The sequence below is a fragment of the Ursus americanus genome, chromosome 2 (assembly GCF_024610735.1).
Source record: "Ursus americanus isolate L20-20 chromosome 2, mUrsAme1.1.p, whole genome shotgun sequence".
In the NCBI taxonomy this organism is placed as follows: domain Eukaryota; kingdom Metazoa; phylum Chordata; class Mammalia; order Carnivora; family Ursidae; genus Ursus; species Ursus americanus.
In genome coordinates this window covers 38,399,473-38,410,386 of record NC_142128.1, presented here as the reverse complement: position 1 = coordinate 38,410,386, position 10,914 = coordinate 38,399,473, and the positions used below count along the sequence as shown (strand labels likewise).

The 10,914-nt window shown below is 59.7% G+C and overlaps 1 protein-coding gene across 1 annotated transcript; it reads left to right on the top strand.

Annotated features, from left to right (window-relative positions):
* Window positions 1-5,362: 5,362 nt before the first annotated feature.
* Window positions 5,363-10,797, top strand: ATP6V0C (ATPase H+ transporting V0 subunit c). Its single transcript, XM_045784796.2, has 3 exons — window positions 5,363-5,592; window positions 9,718-9,901; window positions 10,045-10,797. The coding sequence occupies exons 1-3, from the start codon at window positions 5,514-5,516 to the stop codon at window positions 10,247-10,249; spliced, it is 468 nt and encodes a 155-aa protein (XP_045640752.1). The 5' UTR covers window positions 5,363-5,513; the 3' UTR covers window positions 10,250-10,797.
* Window positions 10,798-10,914: the final 117 nt, after the last annotated feature.

The following is a 10,914-nucleotide window of genomic DNA, read 5'->3' as shown; positions in this document are numbered from 1 at the left end:
CTGGGAAGGACCGCCTGCGGGTGCGCGGAGGACCAGGAGGCACGGGCCTGCAGGAGGATGCCTCCCTGGACGTCTCTCTCCACTAGGAGCCACGCTCCGCTGCACTTGCTCCCGTGGCCAGCGCAGACCAAGCCCCTCCTGGTTTTGTTTACTCCCGTTCATGGCGCCCTCCTGCCGACATGCACCGCCAGTGCGAGGAATGAGGGGAGCAGCCTGGGAACCTCGGTCCAAAGTCTCCATCCAGAATCGCACTGATCCCTGTCACACGGGAAGCCCAGTATCAGCAAGTCCTCCTCATGCAAAATGAGAATATTTTATCTGAAAGTTTGTATAAAGCAACATTAATGTCTTCCCGAATACCTAGCGTTTTAATTGGGTGTGCCGATATCCTCTATAGAAAACCACAAACCACAAGACCCGTTTTCTCTGCAACCGGGCAGATGCCCATCCTGGCAGGACTCCTCCCGGTGCTGGACCCTGCTGCCGGAGCCCCTCCACCCCTCCACCCCTCCTGGGGCAGCCGTGGGCTCTGCCTGTTCTGGGAAACTGCTTCTCTCTTATCTTCCTCACACTGTAGGCGGCACCCTTTTCCCTGCCGCTCCCTATTCCTCTGTGGGGCCCCCTACAACACTCTGGTTCTCCTTGGCCGCTTCCTGCTGCCCCACCCCGGGGTGGCCTGGCCCAGGTTTGTGTCGGCCCCCAGGGCTGGCTTTCTCTGGGGCAGGCTGTTTTTCGGTTCCTCTGCTGCCTCGGGGCCTTGACACAGGCCTGTGGCCGGGCCGGAGTTCCCCACCCTCAGTAGCTGGGGTGCTCCGGCCCCAGGACGCTTTCCCTGAGGCCCTGGAACCAGCGCCCCTCCCCCCCTTGAGCCTGTCAGCCCCTGTGCTGCTGTCCTGTGCAGGGCGATTCTGGAGGGGAGATGGGTGCGCTGCTCTCCTGCAGCAGTGAGCATTTCTGGGGCCCATGGTTGGCGGGTGCCCCCCAAACTCCCTGCAGCCACAATTTACTGTAAGCACTCTTTAGCGTCATTTTGTGATTGACCTCGAGACAGTGACATTGGCCTGTTCCCTGGGGAGGGGCGGCCCTGGGCACAGAGCAGTAGCCTTCAGATGCCTGCCTCCTGCAGCGGCATTGGCTGTGGTGACCAGTGACCCTTGTCTGCACGGAGCTCAGCCTGCCCACCCCCACTCCTGCACCCGCCAGCACCTGCCCTCAGCAGGCCCCTCTGTGGGCCTGGTCCAGGATGCTGGTGGCCCAGCTCACATCCGCCCCCTACCCTGCCATGGAAGTGCTTCGTTTTGCCTTTTTCAACGTGGAGCCTAACCCTTTGGCAGTGAGCGCCTCAGGGGCATTTGGCACATCCACGGTGCGCCACCATTCCCTCTAGTTCCATGATGTCTCACACCCCGAAAGGAAACCCATGCCCGTCCAGCACTTGCTTCCCAGTACTTCCCGTCTGACGGGTTCTGACAAGGTGAAGGGTGCACCTGCAAGAGGGTCAACGCAGTGTCCTCGTGGGAGATCTTCCCCCCGCGGCCCCCAGGGGTCCCCGCGGTTAGCGCCTGCAGCCGTGTTCAGGGAATGCACCCACGTACCCTTCCTCAGCCTCCTGCTCGTCCCTTAACCCCAGCTCAGGGACTGTCCACCCTGACACGTGAGCACCTGCTTGCATCCAGCAGCTGAGTTCCGTGCTTGCGATGGGCTGTGAGTTAAGGACACACTGGCTGCAGGCTCTCCCCTGCTCCAGAACCCCTTCATCTGTGAGGACCTTGTTCAGAGACCACCCCTCAGGGGCCGTCCAAGCTACCTGGCCCCACCCCTCTTCTGTATCATCTCTGTCTAGTAACCGCAGTTCTGGTGCGGCACTGGGATGTATCATCTGCACATCCAGCCCCCCCACCCCCGGACTGCAAACTGCTGCAGGGTAAGAGCCCTCTTCCTCGATTTCGTATCCCAGAGCCTAGCTTGGTGCCCGCACACAGTAGGTACGCAGTAAGTGTTAGATGGAGGGCTCAAGATTGAAGGCAGTTGCAAACGCTGGCTGGTGGAGGTAAACCCTGAATGAGCCCAGACCGGACGGAGGCTCCAGGGCACATGATGCCCCTTACGGGCACCCTGAGAACCTGCTAGGGAGCAGGCGGGCCTGGGTCTCACAATGGTATGATTTCCAGCTGGGGACCCAGCTGTGAGGGGGAAGGCAGAGGCGTTTGTCCCTCATCACACACCACACCCCCTCGCCCAGGCCTGCCTGGTGCTGGAAGGCCAAGGGGGAGGTACCCTGGGTCCCTCCTGGCCCCATCACTGGTCACTGGATGCTCCCCGAGCCCTCCTGTAGGAGACAAGGCGGTGTCGTAAGCCACACGGGCTCAGCCCCGCTGGGAGTCAGAGTTTAAATTCCACTTCTCCCTAGCAGGTTGACCAGGGCAAGACGTTTGACCCTCCTAGGCCCATTTCCTTGTCCACAAAATGAGAGTCATGGTGATAACTTCCTCAAAGTGTCTTTATGAAGATTATATAATACCCTAAAAATGCTTAGGACAGGGCTGGCCTACCATTAGCTGTATGTGCCAGGCATTCTACCAGGGGTCAGAGATACAGTAAAAGATGCACAGGGACCCTCAGTAGAGGAGGTATTGAGTAAAAAAAAAAAAAGGTAATAATGGAGTGTGAGGGATGAAGGAGGGGTCTGAGAAGGGAGGAAGAGAGATTAGGAGGGCTTCCTGGAGGTGGTGGTGCTCTAAAGCTCGAGTAGAACTCCCTAAACAAGAAGGGAAGGAGAGTAGCTGGTGCAAAGAGAGCCACAGGCTCAAGGACACAGGTGAGGAGGGGGCAGAATGAAGGGGGGGCGGTGATGGGGATGGAGGGGAGGGGACCACCAAAGGGTCCAGCCTGTGACAGAAAGACGTTGAAGGAGTCCAGGAATGGAGTAGCTGGTCAGATGTGCCAGTTAGATCCTCTGGCTTCAGGGTGAAGAATGCACTGGGGGGAGGGAGGTTAAGACTGAGCAGGCCAACCATGTTAGAGGCTGTGAGGAGACCCCAGCCAGCAATGAAGGCCCAGTCAGAGGGCAGCGCAGGGACAGGGTGGGGGCAGAGCTAGGAGCAGGAAGCTGCAGGATCTCAGGGCTCGGTGAGTAACGAGGAGTGAGCAGTGGCGTGACTCAAGGCTGCTGGTGCGAGCAGTTGGGTGGATGGTTGTGTCTTTTGCCCAAAATGGAAATAACAGTGTGGAACAGAATGGAAGGTGGGGGTGGGGTGAGCTCAGTTTGAGACATGCTGGTTTGAGGTGTCAGCAGCCCCATCAGAGACCCAGTGTGACCTCTCACACGGCATAGAAAATGAGAGGACAGTGAGCACAGCTGACCTGCTCCCCAAGCCCAAGGAGGGAAATGTCTCCCTGAGTCTTAGGATTTCAGCCACACTGGGCTTGTGTGCTCTGCCCACCTCTGTGTTTTTGACTGTGCTGCTTCCTGACGGTAGGGTACCCTGCCCCCCTTCTTTGGTCTGAAGTCTCCCTCTGCACACAGTCCCCCAGCCAGCACTGGCTCCCTGGCCTGGGCTCCCCTGGCCCTGGGTCCTCAATGCCTGCGGCGGTGAGTGGCCAGGCCTGTGGGCAGCTAGCTCAGAGGGCCATCAGGGCTGGAGAGGGGCAGGTGAGGGACAGAATGATGTGAGATGGAGGACATGATTGCCCTGGGGTGGGGTGGGGCAGGGGGAACCCTGGGAATACCAGGACAGACGTGAGGCTGAGGCTGCAGGGCCTGGGCCTGTCCTTACTCCTCCCCGTGCCCCCAGGAAGAAGGAATGAGAGTGTAAGGGCTGTAGGAGGTGAGCTGGAGAGAGAGGGAGGAGGGTGTGGTGAGGTGGGCAGCGGGCCATGCGGCAAAGAGGCCCACTCAGCCTGGCAAATGTCCCTCGGCTTAGAGAAATGGCAGTCACAGATGACCTTGGCAAAGGCAAGGGGCTGGAAGGGAGGGCAGGTGAGGTGCAGACGAGGAGTGAAGATTTCTCTTCCCAGAAGTCAGAGTCTGGGACAAGGAAGAGGGCGGCAGAAGAAGGTGGGGAGGCCTCTAGTGGTATGGCAGCCTCCTCCCTTTTGAAACAGGACAGACCAGACACCCGTGGGCTGCCAGTTCAGAAGATGGAAGACCTGGCCTCGCCTCAGGGAGGAGGACATGAAGAAGGTTCCTGTGTAAGGTAGGGCTGAGGCCAGTGGGAGGGCTAGGCAGGGGTGGTGACCCCACTGCCCCCGTGGACAAGGCTGCCACCCAGGACATTTGGGGAGAGGGCCAGGAGCTCAAGGGAGACCAAGGACCTGGTGGCAGCCACCCAGTTCTCAAAGCAGGGGACAAAAGGGCAAAGGGAACCAGAGATAAGGCAGCCAGTCCGGGTGCCGGTAACCCTCAGGACAGTTTCAGCCCCAGGCCAAGCTGCGTGCTGGGGTGGGAGGGAACCACTGGCCGCTCCTCCAGAAATAAATGCGGCCTTGCAGGGGCCAGCTTTGCGCGAGCACAGGCTGGAAGAAATGGATCCCAGAACGTGCAGAAATCTGGAGAAGCATCCACAGGTCGCAACACCGACAGGGCTTCAAACCAGTCACGCCTACACCTCGAGGGGCAGAGACAGCCCCGCAACTTAAGTGTGGGTCCCCGATCAAGGGAGGGGACAGATACGGGGGAGGGGCTCCTTTTCCTCAGAAGCCAGGAGAGGAGGCACCGAGAGCTGGGTCGGGAGCTGGGGGCTCTGTGTCTGGAGGAAACTGAGGACAGGGTCGGGGTGGGGCGACCCCGGGGGCACAGGAGGGAAGCGAGCAGAGGCCAGGAGCTCACAGGTGGGTGGGGGCTCTCCTAGGGGCTGGAGCCGAACAGGCCGGCGCCCTGGACTTGGGATTTCCGCTCCGTCTGCTCGAACCCTCGGAGCGCTCCAGAAAGTATGAAGACGTCCCGGGGACACCTCAGTCTCGGGTCCCTGGGGGAAGGCCGTGAGAAGCCCGCGGCCGACGCCACACCGCGAACGTAAAGCAAAGCCGCACTGGATCCCAACACCAGCTAGCGGCGCGCAGACGCAGAGGAGGCGGGGCGCCCAGGCCCCGCCTCGTATGCTAATATGAAGGACCACCGCCCCGCCCCCGCTCCGGAGCCGGACGAGCCCAATGCCATGGAGTGTGAGGCTACTAGCTCCCGGCCCCGCATCCGCGGAGGCCGAGATGGGGCGGAACGCCTGTGTCGGGGCCGGTCGGGCGGAGGCATAGTGCGGGGGCGGTCAGAGGACCGCTAGGCCGTCCCCAAGCCGAGGCGCCCCCCGCCGGCGCGAAGTGGTATGGCCCGCAGGGGCGGGGCCCGGGTCATGTGACGAGGCCACGGCCGCCATTTTGTTCTGCGGTGCTGGTATTTAGAGCGCAGCGGCTGACGGGCCGGGTCGCCTTCGCAGCCGCCAGACTACTCTGCCCGTGCTCGCTCGTCGTGGCCGTCCCGTCCTCTGCTCGCTGAGTTCGCCCTCTCCCCACCCGCAGACATGTCCGAGGCCAAGAGCGGCCCCGAGTACGCCTCCTTTTTCGCGGTCATGGGCGCCTCGGCCGCCATGGTCTTCAGCGGTGAGCGCCGCGGCAGGAGGGACCCGGGAGGCTGGGGGCGCCGGGGCGCGCGGGGCTCATGCCCGCATCTCCCCAGGGTTCGGTGTGTGACGTCACGCTGATGTAATTCCGAGCTGTTGGGGGGGTCCCGGGACTCACATGACAGCGGGCGGGGGTCGGGGCCCCAAGGGCTGTGGTGCGCAGGGCCTGCGGGCTGGGCCGGGGTGCGCGTCCCAGGGGTCTTCCGAGGATCGATAGCCGGCAGCCCTGCCCCTGTCGGTATGGGTGCGGGGGTGGGGCGGCGGCGCCGCTGCCATCTTAGCCCTAGGAGAGGCGGGAGGGAGGCTGGGGTGGGGGCGCGCGGTCCTGCGCCTGCTCCGCAACCCCCTCCCCCATCCTGCGGGCAGGTGTGACATCACACCTCGGAATGCTCCCCCGACGCGGGGCCGGCCCTGTTCGGCGGAGGTGGGGGCAGGGAATTGATGAGGTGCTGTCTCTCCCCTTCGGGGTACACAGCTCTCGCCCTTACAGCCCTTGTGGCGGCCCGTCCCCACCCCCCGCGGCGGGGGTCAAGTGGGTCTTTCCCAGAGGCAGGTGCTTCTAGTTAGGGCCTGTCACTGTTTCCCAATAGTCTTGTGGGATGTGTGGATTGCTTGGGAAAACCGGGCTGAGGGGTTGATCCTAAGAGCTGGCAGGAACCCAGGGGTGGAATTGTGTGGAATGGGGTGGGGGTCCAGACGGGCTAAGGGCGAAGGATGGGTGTCTGGGAGGCAGGCCAGCAACAACACTGTGTGTGTGCACACTTGCCAAGAGTCTACCTCTGGGTGAGTGAGAGGGTGGCATGAAGTATCAGCATTGAGGGGATTGGGTCTTCGTCCTTAGGAGGGAGTCTTCTAGTTCAGGCCTGAATGAATGAATGAAAGAATGAATGACTTCCTTTTCCTGAGGCCCAAAATTGGGAGGACTCCTCTAGGTAAAGAGAAGGGGCCTTCCAGGTTCTTGATAGCACCTTTCTTTTGAAGTTGGGTCTTGATGGTCATGGGGTGTCGAATTCAGTGAAAATAGGCCTGTCTGGAAGAAGGGCACGTGGGCCAGGCCCAGGAATGTGGGACCCAGGAAGGTTAGTCCTAGTCCCGCTACAGCCCTGTAGACTGGTCTGACCTGGTCTCCTCTGGGCTTTCTTGGGTAGGTCTGGTTTTTGGTTTTGATGACTCCACCCTGCCCCACCCTACCTGGTGGACTGGGGAGGCTCCCTATGAGAGTACAGGGAGGGTTTGAACTCCAAACAGTGTCTGCTGACTGTAAACACTTGTGGGGTAGGGGCCTGGGATCTCCTGCTCTTTTGAAGGCCTCCCTCTGCCTGGGCCTGTCTGCCAGTCATGAGTTGCTGAGTGAGCCCTGCCCTGCCCTTCCCATCACGTGCAAGTAAGGGGTCATTTGTGGTGGGAGAAGTGGTCTGGACTTCCCCTTCCCTCATAGCCAGCGCCTGCTCTTTCCACATCTTTAGGGGCTGCCTACTTTCCAGCACTTCTGAACAGGCTGCTGTAACTCCCTCCACTCCAGCCTTTTCTGCTCTTTGTTTCCAGGATGCCTAAAGAGATTCTCCTTTGCCTGGCCACCTGTGGGTTACTTGTGGTTGTCATTCATTCATTCATTCATTCAGCGAATCTTGATTGAGCTCCTACTATGTGCCAGGCACAGGGGAACATCAATGAACAGCAGGACATTCCTGCCCCAGAATTCCTTGAGTTCTGGCTGTCATTGCTTGTTCTGAAGCCCTGAGTTTGCCCCTACCCTTTTTCTGTACCCAGCTCCTGGCCTGCCTCCAGGTACATCTCTTCCTCTCCTAGAACTTAACTTGATACTTTCAGATGGAGCCTGACCCAAAAGCAGGTCTCTGGAAGTTACTGAGAACTGGGTTTCAGTGGTCTAGGGCTTTTTTTGGTTGCCCCGGGCCCCTGAGGATTGGTGCTGCCTGCTCCTGTGGGCCCAATCTCCTTTCCTGCTTCCCCTTTTTTCTTGTGACAAAAGTCCTGCAGATTCTTTCTTCATCAACTCTTCCACAGGCTGGTGGGTTGCTCCTTTTCCGTAATCTCTTTGACTTCCTCCCTGCTGGCGGGCACCCTGCCTTTGGTGTTTTGTTCCTGGGACTGCCTCCTGATTGCATTCTTTTTTTGTCCTTTGCTCCATCTGGGACCTCGTCGGGCTTGGTCTCCAGAGCTAGCATCCAGGCCCTTGGATACCTGCTGCTGCCCAGGCCAGGCTGCTTTTCCCTCATGGTCAGCCCTGTTTCTTCCCTTTGTTTGTCTTGTTGCCTCCCCACCCCCAGCCACACGGTCTTCCTGCCACCTCCTGGAGAAGAGCCCAGCTCACTTTTCCACATGTGGCAGTGCCCTGGTGCCTGGGATGCTGACTTCCCAGTAATCAGTTTCTCACTCAGTGCCACACATCACTGGTGCTCTCCCACTTGAGTAACGGGCATGGCGCTGGCCCCTTGCATGCATGTGACACAGCCTGATGTGGTGCTGGGCCTGCAGTAGGAGCCCCCAAAATGCACTGCGACCAGGAGAGTTCCGGAAAAGCTTCATGAAGACCAGTCCTGACCCGTGGGTTGATGGTGCCGAGTGCCTAGGCGTGGTGATGTTGGGTGCCTTTGGGACGGAGTGGCAGAGGCAGTACAGGTCCCTCTGCTCCCACCCTTACCTCTTTCCTCTTTCTGGTAGCTCCCAGTCTGCTGCCACGTTGGTGGATGTCTCTGTTCGTGCTGTCAGCAATCCTTTTTGCTCACTCACACCTTACCCTGCGTCATTTTCTCTATGGAGTCCTTCCCCAGACCCCCGCCCCCCAGCCTCCCTACTCTTCTGGAACATGTTACTGTGCTTGGAGGTGCCATGTGTGTCCTCACCAGGCTTGGAGTCCTGGGAAGCTAGAGCTCTTTGGACCTCCTCACTGCTTGGTGATGAGCATGGAGAGTAGTCATTTTTTGTGGCCCAAATAGGTGAATAAAACGTGCAGAAAAATCGTTGGGATTGTCCTGGTCTTTTCCATCGCTGAGCCATGTTAACCTCAGCTCAAGTAGTGCAGTGAGATCCTGGGGGCAAGAGTCAGAAGAGCCACCTGGGCCCCCTGGGGTTCTGTTCTGTGCAAAAGTTACTCTAGACTTTGAGTCCAGGAGAGGGGAACTTTCAGGAAGGCAGCACACCCTGCCTAGCAAGAGGGAGGAGAAGCAGCATCAGAGGAGACAGGCCACCCTAGAGTTTCCCCCCACCCCCATTCCTGGAGGCTGTAGGGCATCAAGGCTTCTGGGAGCTCACGGCCTCTGCCTGCAGGGGTGCTTCTGGAGGGTCTGCCTGGGTGGTGGTTCCCTGTGCCCTGTCCTGTCCTTGGCTCGCCCTTTTTACTCCGGTTATTTAGAGAGGATTCTTTCCAGACTTGAGGATCCGGGCCTGCGGTGTGGCTGAGAATGCACTCAGCCTGTTGACAACAGATTCGAGCCCTCTCGGAGGACCTAGAGTGACGGGGAGTTGGAAAAGCCCTGGCCTGAGATAGGACTTGCTAGGCCAGCTTCCCCTGACTCTGTGGTCAGGCCATGTGTGCAATGAGGCTCTTCCAGCATGTTGTCCCTGGGCGGAGCCCCATGGCAGACAGGTTGATCCTGGCCTGACGTTTGGGCTGCTGAGATGTGGTTACCTGGTGCTTTGCCAGGCCGTTTCTGACCTGAATGTTCAGGACTCCAGGTGGTTAAAAAAAAAAAAACGTCCAGAATCTTCAGCAAGGCATGAACAGCCCAGTTGCCCGTTTCTCCATGTGACTGGGCTTCTAGACCAGTCACAGCTCCACCTTGTAGGCCGCAGGCAGCTGCACAAAGGCTCCCTGGGAGATAGGGACGACGTTTCACAGCAGAGCAGGAGCCCGGATAGGCCAGACAGCTGTAAGGGCCTCTGGTGGAGAAGGAGAGTACCTGGGTTCATTATGTGCCAAGCTGGGGCTGTTGCCCCTTAGGGCCACCTCCTGCCCCTGGCTGGGTGCCAACTTCATGTCCCCTTTGTGATAACTTAGGGTGTCCCTCAGCTGTGCCAGAGCTACTCCCAGGATCTGGCCCACAATGCTCTGAGCTGACTTTGCTTTCCCCCACCCTCCCCACAGCCCTGGGTGCCGCCTATGGTACAGCCAAGAGTGGCACCGGCATTGCAGCCATGTCCGTCATGCGGCCAGAACTGATCATGAAGTCCATCATTCCAGTGGTCATGGCTGGTATCATCGCCATCTATGGGCTGGTGGTGGCAGTCCTCATCGCTAATTCCCTGAATGATGGCATCAGCCTCTACAGGTGAGTGCTGGGTCCCTCCCGTCTGTCCTGCCCTGCCTGGGGTCAGGCCACTGCACAGGGCCGGGAGGGTCAGAGAGGGGGCGTGGGGCGTGTGGCTAACCCTGCAGGTGGCTAACGTTTCTCCTGTGTCCTCTCTCCCCCAGGAGTTTCCTCCAACTGGGTGCTGGCCTGAGTGTGGGCCTGAGTGGGCTGGCGGCTGGCTTTGCCATTGGCATTGTGGGGGACGCTGGTGTGCGTGGCACAGCCCAGCAGCCCCGGCTATTTGTGGGCATGATCCTGATCCTCATCTTCGCCGAGGTGCTCGGCCTCTACGGGCTCATCGTTGCCCTCATCCTCTCCACAAAGTAGCCCCGCTCCGAGCGCACCAGCCACAGAATATGATGTAAAGACCATCCCCTCATTCCAAAACGAACAGCCTGACACACATGCACGGGGCAGCTGCCCCCCCAGTAGTTGGTCTTGTAAATGCGCAGTGTCCTAGTGCCCGTCGTCTGTTACCCTGGCCTTGCCCCCGCCCGCCCCGTGCCGTGGACATCTGGGCCCACTCATTACCCATCCAGGCCCCCGACCAGTGAGGATGCAGGCCTCTGCCGCCCCCACTCATCTGCCCTAGAGTGCTCTGTGTATAAGGATGAATTAGAGTCGTCATTTTCTCTTCACTGGATGTTTATTTATAAAGATTTGATCTGTTCATACGTCTGTGGAGCAGCCCTCCGTCTCCCAACTATATAGTAATCTTAGGTAGTGTTGCCTTGTGGGGTTACCGTTTGCTCGGAGACTGGTTGGATGGAACCACCCTCCTCCAGCCCCGGCTGCTGGGGCCGCGGGGCCAGTGCGCTGGGCCTGTCAGGCCCCGAGCCGAGCCGTGTCCAATAAAGTTCTCGGTTGTGACTGGACGCCTGTGTGGACCGCTTGTGTGGGGCGGGGCCGGGGAGAAGGGGCCCGCGGCGTCAAGGCAGACGGAGGGGGCGCCTTGGTCACGTGGGCTGCTGGGTCACGTGGACGTGCCGATC